This window comes from Ascaphus truei, chromosome 6 (assembly GCF_040206685.1).
Source record: "Ascaphus truei isolate aAscTru1 chromosome 6, aAscTru1.hap1, whole genome shotgun sequence".
Classification (NCBI taxonomy): domain Eukaryota; kingdom Metazoa; phylum Chordata; class Amphibia; order Anura; family Ascaphidae; genus Ascaphus; species Ascaphus truei.
In genome coordinates this window covers 109,060,714-109,080,524 of record NC_134488.1, presented here as the reverse complement: position 1 = coordinate 109,080,524, position 19,811 = coordinate 109,060,714, and the positions used below count along the sequence as shown (strand labels likewise).

General features: G+C 45.5%; 1 protein-coding gene across 2 annotated transcripts in view; it reads left to right on the top strand.

The window, feature by feature from the left end:
• LOC142497647 (tetraspanin-4-like) overlaps positions 1–19,811 on the top strand; it is a 65,174-nt gene that overhangs the window by 8,351 nt on the left and 37,012 nt on the right. The window contains exon 1 of one of the 2 annotated variants that reach the window (XM_075605718.1): positions 1,516–1,588. The exons of the other annotated variant lie outside the window; for it this stretch is intronic. Coding sequence (XP_075461833.1) covers positions 1,531–1,588 — 58 coding nt within the window. The 5' untranslated portion in view covers positions 1,516–1,530. Of the gene's footprint in view, positions 1–1,515; positions 1,589–19,811 lie in introns of those variants that run through there. 2 annotated transcript variants of the gene reach the window in all.

Genomic DNA, 19,811 nt, shown 5'->3' with positions numbered 1-19,811 from the left:
GCCGGGCACAGCGGTTCCCAGGCCTTATGGAGGATTTGTTCATATAAAGTACACCTAGTTTGGAATAGGTTTTGGATGTCAGGGTATCAATGTGCAACCCAAATGTTAAATGGCAGTCAAACCCTATGCCCATAACGGGCTAGGATTGTATTAGAGGTTCTGATCTGTAACTCCATCATTGGTAGTTTTAGAAATTTAGCCTCTACCCCAAATACCATTGTTACAGTCTTGTCAGTGTTTAAAAACAGTTTGTTTTGGAAATCCAGTTTTCAGGTCTCGAAAAAAATCCCATTTGAAGTACGTGTCCACGGTCAGAGAAGCTATTGCTGTGTGCATATAAGATTGTGATATCCGCATACACATGTATTGAAGCTCCCTTACAGGGTTTGGTAGATCATTGATGAAAGAGTAGGGGGGGACAGCGCTGGTGATATCCAAGTAGTTGGAGTTAGAGCCTGAGATAGACACATGTTGGGATCTACCTGATAGATGGGAGTGAAACCAGTTTAAAGCATGTTCACCTATTCCAGAGTACTGAAGTTAGTTTAGAAAGATAACATGATCAACAGTATCAAAAGCTTTTGCAAAATCTAGGAATATTGCACCAGTGAGTTGTTCCATTCCACACTGGATCTCATTGCAAACCTTTAGGAGAATATAGTATGGTATAGTAATCACTTAATTGGGAGTGAATACCTTTTGTACGATTTTCTATGATTTTGGATAGTATTGTGGGAAGAAAGATTGGCCTGTGTTTTGGTCCCCATATTGCTTTGATGAAGAAAAAAAGGTCCCTAGTAAATGTATCCTTGATTTATTTGAATGACATCAGGTAGTAATAGCTACTATGAAATAGATGGATAAACATATTTAGTATAGGAGAGAAATGAAATCTCGAATCCCTTTTGCACCTAGGATTGCTTGCGGCCTTTAATCTTTTACTAAATTTTTGTACATGACAACTATTCTTGTCTGGGGAACATGATCTTAAAACCAAGTAATTTTCCGCATGGCTGGATACGTAGGCCCCCGATGCCGGGAACATTAAAAACACATCTGGATTTCCCATGAATCAATCCCCCTTCCATCTTTTATTGCACACACACACACACACGTGCTGGAAACAGTAACTCCCTTGGCCAGTCTTTGTGGAGCCATACGTGTGCTGTGCTGGGTGCATTCTTTCTGTCTCACCTCTGAGCCATACATATTTCCTGCTATGTTCTGGGCCCTGGGGATCTCACTAATGCAAGTGTTGGTGATGCCTGTCCAAGTCTCCCCCCCCCCCCCACCTTCCCCCTTTGTTCTTATGACTATATGTAAGGCTGCTTTTAGATGCGGAGGCTACATCATATAACCTATGATCTATATATAATATGGTTTCCTCACTAATACCATTAACCTCTTCAGTGCAATGTCACGTTGGCTTTTCCAGCACTGAAGTTAGAAGAGATGTAGGGGAGTTGAGTAGAAGGCCTCAGAAGTCCATTTGCCTCCGGCCTCTTTAAATTCAAAATTTGTCCGAACTGCATGTGTACTGACGACACATTTGATGAAATTCCCTGCATGATAGAAAGACCTCCAAGGGGTAATTGATCAAACTGTTAATACAAAATGTAGCAATCCTCTCTGCTCGGGTGGTTTTATTTTGGCCTTGTGAGCAATCTTCTCAGACTCGCTTCAGACCTGTTACCTCGTTTTTCTCTCTGTGGATAAACGATGCTGTTACCTGTTAGAACAGGGGTGGGAAACTCCAGTCTTTAAGGGCTACCAACAGGTCGGGTTTTAAGGATATCCCTGCTTCAGCACAGGTGGCTCAGTCAAGACGACAGTCTACTACAGTCAAAGATTGAGCCACTGATTGACCCACCTGTGCTGAAGCAGGGATATCCTGAAAACCCGACCTGTTGATGGCCCTTGAGGACTGGAGTTGCCCGCCCCTGTGTTAGAAACACGGAGTAGCGGAGGGATATTCAGAAACGAATCTTCGGACAGTGTAGAAATGTATTCCAACGATCTCATACTGGTCTTGGTAATTACCTGCTGTCGATCAGGGAGAAGTAACTGGATGAATGGGTTAACGGAGAAGATAAGTTAACCCTTTTAGCACCCATATAAAAACAATAGCGAGCAGGCCTACAATGCCAGCAAGTATATCACAGTGTGCATGGTGTGAGTCTGTGTGTATCTTTGTACATGTGGAAGTGTGCAGATCACTGGTTATCACTGTATGTACTAGTGCAGAGGTCCACAAACTTTTTTTGTCTGCGCCCCCCCTGCTCGCGCCCCTTACCTTATCTCCGGTGATTTCTGGCGTTACGATGTCGTTATGTGATCCGCGCGTTGCCATGGCGACGTGTCGGCAGAAGCCGCAGGAGACAAGGTAAGGGATATACAGAGTCCTCGCGCGCTCCCTCTGCATTTAATTTAAACGTTCAGGGGAAGAGCGCAGGGCCTCTGTAAGCACCGCTCCCCTCCCCCCCCCCAGAAAATATCGGGTGCGCACCTTAATGTGTATCAGTGTGTGTTTGTGAATTTGTGTAGTGAGATTAAAGAGCATGAGGTGCTGGCATTGGGGGGTCAGTAGCTATAACTAGCAGAGAGCACCTTTTTATTAACCCCTGTGCTGCCAGATGGAACAGCAATACATGCAATGTAAGAGATATCTCTGCAATTGGGAGTTAACATATGACAAAAGTTCTTAATCTCAACACTGCCAGACAGCTCTGCAGTGAATGGCAAAGCACCATAGTGCAGCTCACTCTGGTAGTGAAGGGAAGTACAGTAATGTATTCCCAGTATACTACTCTAGTGAGCAACAAACCCCAAGCCAGAACAGAAGGAAAGTGCCCGCCTCCCTCGCATGTGCCGTGCAAAAGGGATTCCGGCCAAGTCTCAGGCATTTAATCCCACAAGACCCACATCTGGGTTCAATTAACTGTAGTTGTTTGGGCCTTTACAAGCCAAGAACAAATAGGCCTATTTTAATTCTATAACAAAGCCCCGAGACGTACAAACAATGGATTGGAAAGATGGCTTGCTGTAAACAAACACTATGCTTAATATAAAAAAAGAACAGTTGAAGCACCCTATTGTATGGATCTAATCCCATAAAACTATAAAGTCTTTATGTATTCTAAATGTGTCCAAATCTAGGCCTGGAGATAGTGGGGAATAAAAATCCCATACGTGGAATATCTGCAGAAATCTCTTGGATAGAAACACGATTTTATTTAATCCCATTAAAAGTCGTTGACCGCATAGTCTCAGGACTAGTTTCGATGGGAACCACGTGCCACTGAATCCTGCTCTAGCATTGGACACGTTTATACTACACATTGGCAACGCCCTGTGTGTTTGATATTTGGATTATGTTCGCCATTTTTCTATGCTGCTAAAAAATCCTTATTCCAAACGTTTAACATTTGCATGGTAAACCAATGTTTTGGAGGGGGTTATTACTATCTTTAGGTAAGGTTTTCTGGTGATGAAACAGTTTGTCACTTCTCAAAGCCAATGATGAATTGCAGTTTTGCTCTTTCGTTTGTAAGGTTATTATGAAACCATCATTATTCAAACAGATACAAAGCTGATATGCCCATTCTGTGGACCCAGAGAGAAAGAAAACATATTCTATTATTTTCACAGGATACAAATAAGTAAGATATTTACATTAAGGGAATTTTGAATCTTTATCAATAAACCAATTACACACATAAATTGTTTAAAAAATATGTTTGTTCTACTATGTGGAACTTCCCTTTTGAAGAGACGTTAAAAAAGTTATGGTTGGTGAAAAAATAGTGACAAAAACCCTCCACTGTAGAGTGCACAGCAAATAAAAATAGCACTTGTGGTGCATTTGCATGTCTCAGACTGGTCATTTTGAAGAGCACATCTCTCCTCCCCTAGAGCAGCAGAGACACGGGTAACTTCACTGGTGAGTATTTTTGGAACTGGGGAGGATCTCCAGAGCTGAAATAAATGGGGTTCAGGTCCGGAGAACCCCCGTTCTTCCCATACTGTAAAAAGAAACAAGTGGTATTAAAAAAAAAAACAAGCAGGGGGACTGCTGCTTTAATAGAAAAGAAACAGCTTTATAGTAATACTGTAGCATGGCTACTCTTCCTACCAATATTTGGACTCCTGTGTGACTATAGTTCTTTCTTCTTGTGAGTCAGATCTGGAAGAATTTCCAAGCAGAAATAGGTAGCATCCTCAGCCACGGAACGCATTCGTGACTCAGACTCTATAGAATCTATTGTTCGTTATCTTTTCACCTAAGTAGTCTGAGGCCCCGGTGTCGGTGCTGTACGCGCGCCTGCCAGGCAGGCGGGACGTACAAGACAAACTATTTACTATGTTTTCATTTAGTTTAGTAGAAAAACTGTTGTTATTAGTCACAGTAAAAAATGCAGGTTGGTTTATTTTGCATTTTCTAAATTTCTACAGATAAATGTAACTTATGTATACATATATAATGGATATATATCTAAATATTTATATGTGTAGGAAGGAAGAGAGCACAATTTCATAAATAACTCATCTTCTGACGTCAGGGAAGTCACACACGATGCAGCGTAGCAAGGCCACAAGCGGTTTGCCTGAGGTATAAATGAATATTGCATTGTCTAATCTCAACTCCACTCCTCAAGCCCCCCACCAACCCCAACAGGTCAGATTTTCAGCCTATTCCAGCTTCAGCACAGGTGACGCAATCAGTCCCTGCTTCTGCACAGGTGGCATAGTCTCTGATTGAGCCACCTGTGCTGAAGTTGTGCTAGCCTGAAAACCTGACCTGTTGGGGGGGGGGGGGGGGGGGCTTGAGGACTGGAGTTGAGCACTCCTGGTCTATGAGATGAGCTTTCCGTCAGGCATGGCTAGTCTCACTCATTTAATGTCAGCTGTTCAGTGGAAGGCGGTCTTGCTACTATTTAGGATCCACAGTCTTATATGTCTAACTGATGTCCCACTGCTTGGTCAGAATATTTTTCGGTAAATGGCCCTTTTTTTGGCACATCTACCTAATTTACATCATTGTATCTTGTAAGTTAAGTTAATTAACAACCTTGTAAGTTAACGTATAGATGTACTAAGCATTGTGAGCCGAGAAAAAAACCTGTATGCTTTGGCAGGTAGTAATACGTTAATGGGCCAGCATGAGAATATTCTTTTATATGATTTTCCTCCTACCTATTAGGACTTTTCTGGCATGAATATGTTTCACATGAAGGAGAGACGTGTGACATCTTAGAATAGTGTTTTTAACTTTTTTTTTTTAAGGTATCATATAATTATAATGTGAAATTCTGAGGAACCCCAACCCTCTCTAATAGCGCGTCTTGAGATCAGATGCATTGTAAGGAACCCCAACCCTCTCTAATAGTGCGTCTGAGATCAGATGCATTGTAAGGAACCCCAACCCTCTCTAAGGCTGCGGTGCGTGCAGCCGAGTCCCCTGATCTGCAGAGAGCTGCAGGGGGAAAGACGGGGGGGGGGGGGGGGCAGCGGGCCCGGCCACATTGTGGGGCAGATCTTGTCCCTGCAGCGTCTGCCACAGCGGGCGCTGCAATAGCCAGTGGGGACCTGGCCTAATAGTGTGCGTCTGAGATCAGATGCATTGTAAGGAACCCCAACCCTCTCTAATAGCGCGTCTGAGATCAGATGCATTGTAAGGAACCCCAACCCTCTCTAATAGTGTCTGAGATCAGATGCATTGTATGGAACCCCAACCCTCTCTAATAGTGTCTGAGATCAGATGCATTGTAAGGAAACTCCAACCCTCTCTAATAGCGCGTCAGATGCATTGTAAATTCTTCTGTATTTGGTCATTTTCAAATGACCTGAACATTGCAGGGAACCCTTTATGGATGCTCGGGGAACCCAAGGGTTCCTAGGAACCCCTGTTGAAAATCTCTGTCAGACACTTAGGATTATTTGCACATATATACATGGTCAGTATCCTTGAGCCCCTGGGCGATAGGACGGGACTAGGTTCCCTCTGCCTTCCCCCGTCTGGAGGACCATGTTTCTCCCCTGCCCCTTCTCCCCTCACTGCTTTTGTCTGTGATGGTGGCTGAGCACTCGGAAGGGTTGGCAATTATCGGTTTACGTGATGTGTTTAAATAAAGTCGCTCCCTTTGTATTATTTGTATTCTATGTTTTATTATGGGGGATAGGTATACACAGGTGGGAGGGGGAGAGGGGAGTGAGAGAGCTCCATCGCATGCTTCAAGGTCACGTGCACATTAATTGTAGCCTGCACCAGCATTGAATCCTCTAACACAGGGGGGCTCAACACCAGTCCTCAAGCCCCTCCAAAAGGTCAGGTTTTCAGGATATTCCAGCTTCAGCATAGGTGCCTCATTCAGTCCCTGCTTCAGCACACGTGGCTATAATCAGAGGCTCAGTCAAAGACTGAGCCTCCAATTGAACCACCTGTGTTGAAACTGGTGTAGCCCCGGTAAGGAATGGGGGCTATATATCTTTCTCCTACTGGTGTAAGTCCTGTTAAGGGCAGGCCGCCAGTAGTTATCATGGGTTTCCCCAGCTTCAAGCCCTGCCGTGATTGGTGGAGGTAGGCACTTTACTCCGTGTGCTGGCCAGAGACATGGGGGAGGGGCCGGCTGACATCATGATGGGCAGGGCTGTCTCTATTTAGTGGGCTGTTCCTGTAAGTGACAAGTTGGTTATGTCCTGGGAGCAGTGAGAGTAGTTCTGTTTGTCCTGGGAGCAGAGAGAGTGGGAGAGAAGTTAAGGTGTGCTGAAGCAGAGCCTGAGCTTGCAGCATGCCAGTGAGAGGAGAGGAGAGACTCAACCACCTTGAGTAGAGCTGATAGCACAATAGTGCAGTGGACCAATGCCCCTCACCCTGCAGAGGGCGAGGGGAGAGTCAGCCTCACCCTGAGGGCCTATACCTTGGGGTGGAAGGTGTGGAGTATTGGAGCTCCAGACAGCCCATCCTGAGGGTGTACTTCTGGAGGAAAGGAGAAGGAGAAAAACACCTGTACACTGTGTGCTGCTGCTGTGTGCTGCTGCTGTGTGCTGCTGCTGTGTGCTGCTGCTGTGTGCTGCTGCTGTGTGCTGTTGCTGTGTGCTGTACCGCTGTTACAAGGATAATAAAGACATTGCTGCTTTTATACCAAGACTGTGAGATTGGGATCTCTCTTCCCTGAGTGGGAATTCTCTGTAAGGGTCCCACCCCATATCCCTGGGGCTTATAGAGATGGAGGCGCTGCACCGTTGCTAAGAAGATGGAGGCATATACCCCAGAAGCCTGTCCCTGTTATCCCCAAACCAACGCAGGAGACTCAGGCCCCCCTGTTCCTCACAGGTATGCACCACCAACATGCATGTAGCCAACCCTCACTACACCCTAGAGGTCCAATCTGCGACCGAGCGGGGGGGGGTGGGGGGAGGGACATGGGTTACACTGGGATATCCTGAAAACTTGACCTGTTGGAGGGGGGGGGGGGGGGTTTGAAGACTGAGGACTGGAGTTGAGCTCCCCTACTCCAACATACATTAGAATGGGAAATGGTTCTTTCCTCCCCAAGCTGCAGTATCTCTCACTCCAAGCAAAGACCTGCCTTGGCACTGAGCAGATCTCTCCCACTCCCTCCCCTCCCTGCTCACATGCTTATCTCCACGTGTTGGCAAAGGGACAGGGCAGGGAATAAAACAGGAAGCGGGTGCATGGGCTCCGGAAGTGACTGCAGCCAGTCATGTCACAGTGCCATTGTTTTACAATCGGACCTGGCTGTGGGTGTCAGCAGTTGTTCAGAGGAAGGGATTTTTAGTGTCTTTAGCTGGCTAGCCACTGTGCTTCTCACCAATCTCACCCCAACTCACTGGTATATGTACTCAGAGCAGGGCACGTTTATTATACAGTCAACTTTATATCATTCCATATTTCTTCCCCAGTAAAAATATTTTTACGTAAACTTGACATTCAAGTTCAAGAGTCTGCTTTATAAATAACTCAACAATGGGGGAAGGGAAGGGGATGGACACCCTCACATCAGCCTATAATAAAGTGAAATCAACAACGGGCAATAAGGGGAGAGAACAGGATAATTACTAGAGAACAAAGACACCCTCAGGGCAGCACTCGTTGTATGTGATAATGTAATGATGATAAAATTAAAATTAAAATGCTTTAATTAGGTTAGTTAAAATAAGTGTCAAAATCGTTGAAATAAATGAACAACTGACAGTGGTAAAACAACACACGAAACAGACAAAAATACACAATACTCAAACTGAAATCTGGGGGGAAAGGTAGAGATCCTACCTATCTGCTAATTAGCAGTGATGAACAATCAATGACTGGATAGTCAGCCCCCTGGTTCAGCAATGACAAGGTTAAAAAGCCTGTAAAATAGATACAGGTGACGGTGGACTGACCATGCAAAGGTATATGCCAAAAATGATATGCAAAATATACAGCATTAGAGTGAGAGCTCACTAATGATGGTTTAGTACAGCCACAATAGGCTAAAATGTTGAAATGACTCTGGTCGTGGAGGATCCCTAAATAAAGGGTTAAACAAGCCTAACTATAGGTAGGTAGAATGGTAGTCTCAGTGTTAATGAACAGTGTGCACAGGAGCTCACAAAGTGTGGTACTTAGCTCTGGGGCACGGATCTAGTCCGTATCCAGTTATAGCCCCCTAGTTCAAATGTGCCACTAAAACACGCTTATTAAAGCCTCACAACACGCAGAAAACAATAAATGTCTTGGCAAAACACAGAGATAAGTTGTTATCTTGGCCGTCGATAGCTAAGTGCACAAGAGCTTACAAAGTGTAATATTCAGCTCTGGGGCACGGATCTTGTCCGTATCGAGTTATGGCCCCCTAATTCAAATGTGCCACTATAGCAAGTACGATAGCAGGTAGCAGAAACAAAGTGAGCAACCACATATAATTAGCCGAGGGGAGGAAGGGATACATATAATGCAGCAGTAATAAACAGCAGTTACACTTGAATACTCAGGGTAGGGTAATTGTAAACACACCGTGCCCCTATCAAATAAACCAAGCCCTCGTCAGAGCTTGCGCAGTAAAGTAACGCTGATGTAAGTTAGCTGTCTGCTCAGAATTCAGCAGGCAACGACACCACATAAAGTACAGAGTGTCTATTGCATATAGACATTGTATCCCTTCATGCATACATCGGCACTTAGCAGTGCCTCTCACCCTCTGCCCGGAATGTGAACGTCATCACGTGATGACGTCAGTCCTGTAGCCGCCTCCCACCTGACGCACGTTTCGCTGGGGCGCTTTTTCACCTGACTGCTGTTTATTACTGCTGCATTATATGTATCCCTTCCTCCCCTCGGCTAATTATATGTGGTTGCTCACTTTGTTTCTGCTACCTGCTATCGTACTTGCTATAGTGGCACATTTGAATTAGGGGGCCATAACTCGATACGGACAAGATCCGTGCCCCAGAGCTGAATATTACACTTTGTAAGCTCTTGTGCACTTAGCTATCGACAGCCAAGATAACAACTTATCTCTGTGTTTTGCCAAGACATTTATTGTTTTCTGCGTGTTGTGAGGCTTTAATAAGCGTGTTTTAGTGGCACATTTGAACTAGGGGGCTATAACTGGATACGGACTAGATCCGTGCCCCAGAGCTAAGTACCACACTTTGTGAGCTCCTGTGCACACTGTTCATTAACACTGAGACTACCATTCTACCTACCTATAGTTAGGCTTGTTTAACCCTTTATTTAGGGATCCTCCACGACCAGAGTCATTTCAACATTTTAGCCTATTGTGGCTGTACTAAACCATCATTAGTGAGCTCTCACTCTAATGCTGTATATTTTGCATATCATTTTTGGCATATACCTTTGCATGGTCAGTCCACCGTCACCTGTATCTATTTTACAGGCTTTTTAACCTTGTCATTGCTGAACCAGGGGGCTGACTATCCAGTCATTGATTGTTCATCACTGCTAATTAGCAGATAGGTAGGATCTCTACCTTTCCCCCCAGATTTCAGTTTGAGTATTGTGTATTTTTGTCTGTTTTGTGTGTTGTTTTACCACTGTCAGTTGTTCATTTATTTCAACGATTTTGACACTTATTTTAACTAACCTAATTAAAGCATTTTAATTTTAAGTTTATCATCATTACATTATCACATACAACGAGTGCTGCCCTGAGGGTGTCTTTGTTCTCTAGTAATTATCTTGTAAATAACTCACGTAGAAATTAATTCGATTGTAAGTTCTTTGGGAACATTACTCAATTGCATGTATAAATTCCCAGGATATTTCCAGTGTCCCAGTATCTAAAATTCAACTTTGAAAAATGTAATAAAAAAAAAACAACACCTACATATGTCTTTTTTTAACCCAGTAAAATATGTTTTTATAAGGCCCTCATAGGGACTGTACTTTTAAAGCAGCAAGTCCGCCTATCAGCTTTTATTGAAGTATGGATTTTGTGTACAGAGTTCAAACCAGGGGTACTACCACATGCCAATAGGAAGCTGCAAAGCCAGTGGGTGGATCGTAGGGTTGCCAGGTGTCCAGTATTGAACCGGATAGGCCCGGTATTTGGTTGCTCTGTCCGGTAAAAAATGAGAGATAATACCGGACATGTATGTGTGGGGGGGACGGGGACATGTATGTTTGCAGGGGGGACGGGGACATGTATGTGGCCGGTATTACCTCTCTGGGCTTAGCAACCAATCGCAGGATTTCCCCTGAGAAGGGAGAGAGCAGGGCTGCTGCTGCTAGGGGGCGGGGCAGCTTCCTCCATCCTGATTGGCTGCTGCTGTGTAATGCAGCCAATCAGGAGGAGGTGACAGGAGCCTGGGGGTGGGGCCAAAGAGCGGAGGAAAAGCATCAAGCAGAGAGAGAGGTGAGGCTGTGTCCTGCTTGCGTGCGTGCGTGCGTGCGTGTGTGTGTGTGTGTGTGTTTTCTCTGGCTGTCCTGTGGGGATGATAATGACAGGGGGGGGGGGGTGGTGAGAGGATGAATGAGAGGATGAAGTGGAGGGGGGGAGTGAGGATGAAGGGAGGGGGGGTGAGAGAGGATGAAGGGAGAGGGGGTGAGATGATGAAGGGGGGGGTGAGAGAAGATGAGGGGAGGTGAGAAGATGAGGGGAGCGGGTGAGAGGGGGTTGGGAGGGTGAGGATAACGGGAGAGAGAGAGGATGAGGAGGGGGTGCAACAATCTTGGAATTTGTGGGAGGAGCAGTAAGATCAGTATTGCTCGCCATGTACAGTATGACTGCAGGTCAGATATTTACAAATGATCTGACCATTACGTCATTTGCTCTAAATTTCACTCCAGCAATGCATCAATTTGCACTATTTCATATTCTATTTTGTAGCAAAATCAATGGAAGGGCACTACCTCACCAAGACCCCTCCCCAGATTTTTTACTAAACGGAATATAAATTGGTGCAAATTGGTGAATACATGGAGTGAAATTTAGAAAAAATTACGTAACAGTCCGGTCATTTATAAATAACATTCTTCCCCACCAACGATTCTCGGGCGCCTCACACCTTCCACCATTTTGTCCAGTATTTTGGGACAAGCCACCTGGCACCCGTAGGTGGATGACACTGCAGCTTCCGATTGGACAGCCGTTTTTATATGTCCATGAGGAAACATCAGTAAGTATCTCAGGAACAGAGGGCTCCCTGGTGCTAAAAATAGCGCAGTTCTGCTCCGGAGGGATCCACTGGTTCCATTGCTGTATATAAATAAAAGAAAATCAGGCTTCAGGCACGATTGCTGCTGTAAGATGACACTCCAGCCCAATCTTAATTCTGATATGATGTCCTCTCCAACAAAGACCTGAGTTTTGAAATGTGGGGCATCGAACCGCCACTAAAGGTTCAACCACCTTGTAGGTTGCTCTCCTAACACATCGTATCTCCCGCCTATATATTATATATTTCAGGAAGTTGTTTGTCTGTTCGCTATGCATTTGGACACCTTTTTTTAAGATATCGTAATCAATTTGTGCATGATGGTTCCTGAGATCAAGGAGCATGTTTATGTCTATCTTTAAATACAATTGGACGCCATTTTGAATCAAGACGGTGGACCAAACCTTTCAAAACTGCACTCATTTTTCACTTTAACATGTTTTATTATTGCGCTTTCAAGAGGAAGGGGGGCACAAAAAGCAACATGGGAAATAATTAAGTTACAAAGATAGTATATAGTAAGTTACAGTTTGTACAGGGATAGTATGCAGTTCTGTAAATGTAGAGGTCCTATCTGATCCTTTACTGCAACAGGTTTTGGTCCATTGTTTTAATCTATATAATACGGCTTTCTGTTGAAACCATACTGTGTACTTGGATGATCCGATAAAGAATCTTTTAGGGTCTTGTCTCCAGCAAGGGCTCTGGTTCAGGCTGCGTTTATAGTACTGGCGACTGCGACATTGCGCAGCACCATAGCAAGTACATGCAGTCCGTTGCGGGTGCCCATAGTGGGCGCAACGGTGATGGATGACGTCACACGGTCGTGATTGCTGGAAGTTAAAGGATTTTTACTTCAGCGATCGCAGCGTGACGTTAGCAGCACGTGAGCGGTTCAGCCAATGAGGGCGAACCGCTCACGGCCACGCCCCCTATCGTCCTCTGTACAGACTCCTGCACTATAACCAGGAATCGCTATTGTGACAGCTAACGTCACGCAGTCACTTAGCCGTAACTATTAACGCAGCCTTAGAGTTAGTAGATTTCTATTGTGAGCGAGGGAGGTTTCCTGTGAGAACCATGGCTCCCACACCCTCTGGAATTTATTGATATCATTTAGGAACGCGGTCATCTTTTTCCAATACCATAGTTTGATTCATTCTATTTTTAATTGCCATCATGACTGGAGTTGGTTGTTTCCAATTAAAGACAATACAGCGATCTGGTTACAGAAAGAACTTTGTCATAAGTTTGTGTCCTACTTTGGTAATGTTTTGAGGTTCCTTATTAAGTCAAGCTGGGTTTGGATTAATTGATGTCTGTAGTAAACAACTAATAAGTTGAAATACTTGTGTCCATAGAGTTTTTAGTAAGGGACATTCCCACTAGATCTAAAAGAAAGAACTGTACTGATTGTATCCAAATGTGTCGTTGTGTGTGTGTTTGTGTGTCTGTATATATATATAACTTTTTTTTTCCATGATCTTGGAGCTATGGCTCAGACAGACAGAAAGACACATGGTATGACATGATCCCATCACATTGGAGAATGGAATCTCATTAAATCTGCCTTTCCTGCACCCCATCGAGATCAAAGCAATCGACTAAGGCCGCTATCATAGTAGGCGCAATGGTGCGTGTGATTTCGCGCGCTGCGTGAACACACTGCAGCAGCCGTATCGGGCCGGCCATAGTGCGAGCGGGCGTGATGCAGAGCGACCACGCGGCAGATTTTTCAAACGACAAATGATTTTGTTTTTTTCGCGTCATGGACTCGTCACGAGAGCGGTTCAGCCAATGAGGGCGAACCAGCCTGGTGACACGTCCGCCACACCTCCACCACGCCTCCAACTCAGTTCACCCATCGCTCGGGCAACAGGCGCTCGCGACACCATGTGCAGCCTTAGAAAGGAAGAGATCAGAGAAATAAGCTACGAAATCTCAAGGACAGTCACTTAATGTATCTGGACTGAATGTAGAAAATTCATGTTTTGCACATGGAGAACTTTATGTTGGATACTCCAAAGTGGGAACGGGAAATAAATTGCATGTTTTTACTGCAGATGGAAAAACCAAAAATAATGTAACCCCTTTAATTTACCCCAGACTAACATCTACTGCTGAGGCGGGGGCCTGAGTCCTCCTATATACCTTACCCCCACACGTGGACGTAGGTCAGACAAAGGGAGGCAAGCTAAAGTAATGTATATAACAAAGGGTATTTATAATATAATTATCGCTAGGCACCAATATAACATCCTCAAACGTGAGGATCATTTAGTGTATACACAATGCAATTAGATAGAAACACTTCACACAAGACGCTGCGTTGGTGTGTACCCGTGTCTCTCCCCGTGATCACCCGACCCTGCGTGTAAGGGGCTGTGCACACAATTGGAGCTCTTACTGTAGTTGTGTATGAACGTAGCCGGCCTGTACTTCGCAGATACTTCGTTACCCTTTTACCAGGGGGGGTGGGGGTGGTGTTATACTGTGCAAGGGGTTACATATAGTTTGCCCAACATCATTAGAATAAAAATACATAACTTTTTGTTCATTAAGAAACAAACAAAAAAATGATCCATTTGTAAATCTCTATTTTTGAGCTTAGAATTCCTGAGCAACACTAAGTACTTTCAGCTACATTTCATATATTGCTAATATTGTTATAAACTGCTCTCTTGCAATGCGCACAAAGAGGGTGGGTAAGGTAGTGTGTGACCCCATGTGTGACTCACACAGAAACACAATTACTCATTTCCTTCCTTTCCGTCCATCACACATCCATGCAAAATGTTTTTTTTACTGTGCTCTTACACTTGTTCAGACTAGGAAAAATCGTCTAATACTTTGCCATCTTTGGAGAACAATTATTGTAAAATAATTGTACGGGGTCTATTAAAATGGCCACTGCTCTGGATTTTCAAAGGACTGTTTTAGAACTCGATGTTTATATCGCTGTAGTTTTGGAATTGCTTATAAGGAAAGTAGTACGTTTCTGTATATTCCTTAGTATTTGTTTTTTATGGTCTTTGGGCCTTAATTTGATAAGATAATAATCATATCTTGCATTATTTAAGATGCATGAACATGCAGCAATTAGGGACCTGCCACACAGCGCTAGCAGTTTAACCATTCCAAAGACGTTCTATGGCTGATTGTTTGTCTCCTATCTATAACATAAGGCTCCAATGTGGGCTCTGCTATTATTATGATCATTTAGTTGAATGGCGCCAACATATTCCATAGTGCAGTACAATAAGGGAGGGTGCTCCATAACTTTGTATAACAACAAGGGTACATATTAAGTCAGGGGTGGCCAACTCCAGTCTTCAAGGGCCAGGTTTTAAGACTATCCCTGCTTCAGCACAGGTGAAGCCACTGATTGAGCCACCTGTGCAGAAGCAGGGATATCCTTAAAACCTGACCTGTTGGTGCCCCTTGAGGACTGGAGTTGGCCACCTTTGTATTAAGCCAATACAAACGGAGACAATAGGAAGGACGTTAAAGAATACACTTGAATAAATCTATTTATTTTCTGTCTCTTTGCCCATCCTGTTTCCCTTTAACCACACGCTTGTTCTGTGTAATCTCCCCGCGGCTTCTCTCTTTCAAGTGTTGTCCTTCTGCGTATGTTGCGGGGCCTGAAGGGAGTGCCGCAGAGAACACTATTAATAGAGAGGGCTGGAACAGGATGCAGAGGGGCTGGCAGTAATACTGACCCTCCACCAGCTGCAGCATGTCTCTGTATTCTACATGTAACATTGGCTTCCACCTCACAGCAATTACACACTGTCTCCCCTGAAAACAGACAAAATAAAGATGCAATAAAGTCAGACACACACACCCATGTGCAGTCAGACCTCAAATAGTTTGTGCACTTAAAGTAGTGGAACTGTGTCTGATTGTAAGAGTTTTTGAACATTGTGAAATAATGCATAGTTCTTTGGACTTTATTTACAAAAGGTTCCCAAAGATAATGGTGTTGAGCAGTGCTGCAAATCTGTCAGAAACGTGAATGTGCTCACAAGTAATATTTTTATTTGTTGTACACTGTATGGTGGATGGTTTTGGTCACTTTTTTTACCCACCATAACGTACATAATGTGTGTGTAACCAGGTCCCCTCTGGTCGCCCGGTTCCTCCGCGCACCCTCTTACCTCTGTTGCGGGGAGTGGGCGAGTGGGTCGCCGGTGTTCCGGCGAGGGCACCGCCATATTGCTTTGTGCCGTGCATGCGCAGTACCAGTTTGCGCATGCGCAGAGAGGTGCTGGAGTTGCGGCGGCTATTTTGGTACACCATGCTCAGTATTGCGCAAGCGGCAGCCATGACACCTTAAGCTCCGCAGGGGAATTACAAGTCCCAGCAGCCTCAGGGGCTGCATACCACAGGCACGGCAGGAGCCAATAGGGCTACAGGTGACCACGTTAGTCGGAAGCAGAACAGCAATGGGATAAGTAAGGTCCAGGGAGAAGTGCTCCGCTGTCTAGGCCAGAGTATTCCCCTTCAGGTCCCAGCTAGGCTCCGACCATCTCTAGCTTGTGCTGCTATAGGGAAGGCCCCTCAGATAGGGACGTTCCCCTTAGCCTGTTAGTGCTAGTACCCTTGTGTCGGACCTACGCGGTGTGCGTGGTCTGCATCTGGGACCAGACCAGGTCATCATCTTAGAGACTATTTAAAGGTGGAACGCTCCGACTGGAGGCCACCCCATGCGGAGGCGGATCTTCAGTGGAACAGACTGACCGTTTACTTGGCCTTACTCAACGACCCCCGGGGCTGGAGCTTCGGGCAGGTATTTTCCACAAGTGCACCAACACATCGTGGGGCAGCGCTCTCTCACATTTGGGGCGGGATAGGCCTTCGTGGCCTGGACACTGGGACACTGGCGCCCCTGCACCCAAGTACTGTGGGAATACACCGTGGGTCGGTATAAGCTATACTGTATATGTATATTGTGTGTGTGTGTGTGTGTGTGTTCATGGTTATTGTTTAGTACCTTCCAGTAAATACTGTTACCCATACTTTGTGTGTGTATTACTGGGCGTATTGTCTTAGGAGGGGCTATCCTACTGTGTGAGGATCCTTCCCAGGTGGAGGTGCTGTTAGTAGATAGTGATATACACACCCCAGGCCCCCATAATGGAGGATCGGGCCTCCTGTTTGCCGTGCAGGTATTACGAGCACATGTAGTTGCCCTGACACAGGGGAAAGGGGGCTACATGTGGTTGAAACTTATTCCAACTTCACATTGCAAAGCCAGTATAACCATCCCCACACTGAAAAGACCCAGAAGGTAGAAAAAGCTGTCTGTGAGTAGGTTTACTGTCTCTGTGTCATGCTGTGCAGCCCGCAGACCAGGTCCTCTGTACTGAGGTGGGATGTTGAATATACACACCGATGGCAGAGGGAGCGGGTCCGGGATGTGGTTGTAGCGTGGCCAGGCCTGGGTTAAGATTCAGAATAGTCGTTGTACTTGCCGAGTTCAGGAGTATAGAGAGTTCCGTAGTTAAATCCGTTTCCGTGTCCAAGGGTCTGAGAGGTAAGAATCGTGATGGGTAAGCTGAAGTCGGGAGCCAGGGAGGTAAGTCAGAAAAGCCGGTTCAAATCTGTAGGAGTAAAGACAAACAGGAGCACGACACAGTTTCCAGGCTACACAGGAAGCAAGGAGCTATGCAGAGCAAGGAAGTGAAGGCAAAACAGGATATTTAAAGCGACAGTGACCAATCCGGACGAGGGGCTTGGCGGAGGCGTGTCGAGGAGCTGCTCGTGAGTGGCTGAGAGAACAGGAAATAGCAGAGCACAGCTGAGAGTCTGTAACGCCAGTGCCAGATCCAGAGTTCAAGGTATGCACTGGGCGGCGGCATGGGTAGCGACGGGGGGCAGGGGCAGCAGCTGCTGCAGTACTGGTAGTGGGTAAGGAGGGGTCACGCCGCAAGGGACGTGGCCCCCGATTCCTTACAGTACCCCCCCCTTCAGGATCGACCTCAGGACGATCCATCCACGGCTTCTGTGGAAATTTTTTGTGGAAGCGGTCCAAGAGAACTGGAGCATGGATGTCCTCCTTAGGTACCCAAGTGCGTTCCTCTGGGCCATAATCCTTCCAGTGAACAAGGAATTGTATCTTTCCTCTGGATACACGAGAATCCATGATTGTCTGGATATTGAATTCAGGGTGTCCTTGGACCGTGACTGGTTTGGATTTATGGGTCTTAGCAGGGAACTGTTTGCTCTGGACGAATGGCTTGAGCAAGGAAACGTGGAATACGTTTGGAATCCTCATGGAAGACGGAAGTTGCAGATGAAATGCCACAGGATTGATTTGTTCCTGGATCAGAAAAGGCCCTAAGAATCGGGGTGCCAATTTCGGGGTCGGAGACTTCAACTTGATGTTCTTGGACGAAAGCCAAACTCGGTCCCCTGGCTTGTAATTAGGGGCCTGTTGACGACGGGGGTCTGCCTGAGACTTGAATTTCTGAGTGGCGCTAAGAAGCGCGGACTGAATCTTGATCCATGACTCCTGAAGAGTAGTTACCCGTTCATCAGCCGCCGGCACTCCTATCGGAATGTTTGAGATTGGCAGTCGACTTGGGTGGAAACCATAATTCACGAACGGGGTTTCGTGCGTGGATTCATTATGAAGTGAATTGGTTGCAAATTCTGCCCAAGGTAGCAGGTCAACCCAATTATCCTGGGAATCGGAAATAAAACACCGTAGGTATTGTTCCAGCGTCTGATTTAGTCTTTCAGTTTGCCCATTAGTCTGGGGGTGATAGCCTGACTAGAAGGATAGCGCCATGCCAAGCCTCTTGGAGAAAGCCCGCCAAAATTTCGATATAAATTGCGTGCCTCGGTCCGAGACTATGGATGTAGGTATCCCATGGATGCGAAACACCTTGGTGAAGATATCAGCTAGGGTGGGCGAGGAGGGAAGTCCTTCGAGTGGAACAAAGTGGTCCTGTTTTGAAAAACGGTCAACGATGACCAAAATGGTATTCATCCCTCTGGAAGGGGGTAGATCCACAATGAAATCCATTGAAATATGTGACCATGGACATTCAGGTACTGGCAAGGGCATGAGCAAGCCTGAGGGTCTTTGATGAAGAGTCTTGTTTTGGGCGCATACTGGACAAGCACTAGTAAATTCACGAACCATCTTTGCCATATTAGGCCACCAAAAAGTACGCTTGATAAGATCCAAAGTTCTTTTGAAGCCGGGATGGCCGGCTGAACGGACAGAGTGGCCCCATTCTAGTATCTTTTGATGAAACCTGGGTGCGGCCTTGTCACGGTAACTTATGACAAGATATAATATACACCAAATAACTGGGTTGAACTGAACGACGCTTAGATATAATAAAGTTTATTTATTCCTTAGATAGGTGAACACAGCAATATAGTACAATTAACAGACAAGAAGGTAACACTTACTTAGGGTTTGGAATGAAGAAGTATCAGATAGCAATTCTCCAGCAATCAGGTATCAATCAAGATGTAATCAGAAGTCAAAGACTGTAGGGTTGACACAGTTTATATATCTTTGTAACCCTATTCTTAACATTGAGTACAGGCTATTGGAGAACAATTACCTGTAGCCAATCTCTACCGTGGGAACACAGTTTAACCCATGCCCCCCAGCTAGTTGGCCCATACGTACTGGGACTCTGAGGGTCTCATTTCTATAGCCCCACATCTAAATCAGGGGCACCGGGCAGTCTATCAGATGGGATATCTGGCAGGATACTCTTTGTTTGTAAGTGTGAGTTATAACACCCACAAACCACTCCAGCTTCACGCTTCTCCGCCCTCATGTAAACAGTTGGAATGGTTGAGTCTTTTGATCAGGGCCAGGTTCCTAGACTTTGGGTCGCCCCCCTGACCATTTGCATTCCTTAGTGTGCAGGAATCTTCGCTGCCTTTTGTCCCCGCTTTGAAATACACTAGGGTTCTGAATATACACACATATTAAAATAACCGGTTCTGTTAGGTCCAGCGGGTCCAAACTCCCCAGACCTTAATGCCGGAAGTGGGACACTATAGGGTCCAAGGTTCAGCCCGCTGCGACTTTCAGAACTGGAGATATGCAAATACCACATAAACCGTTTCATAGTTTATTATAAAATTCTCAGCTG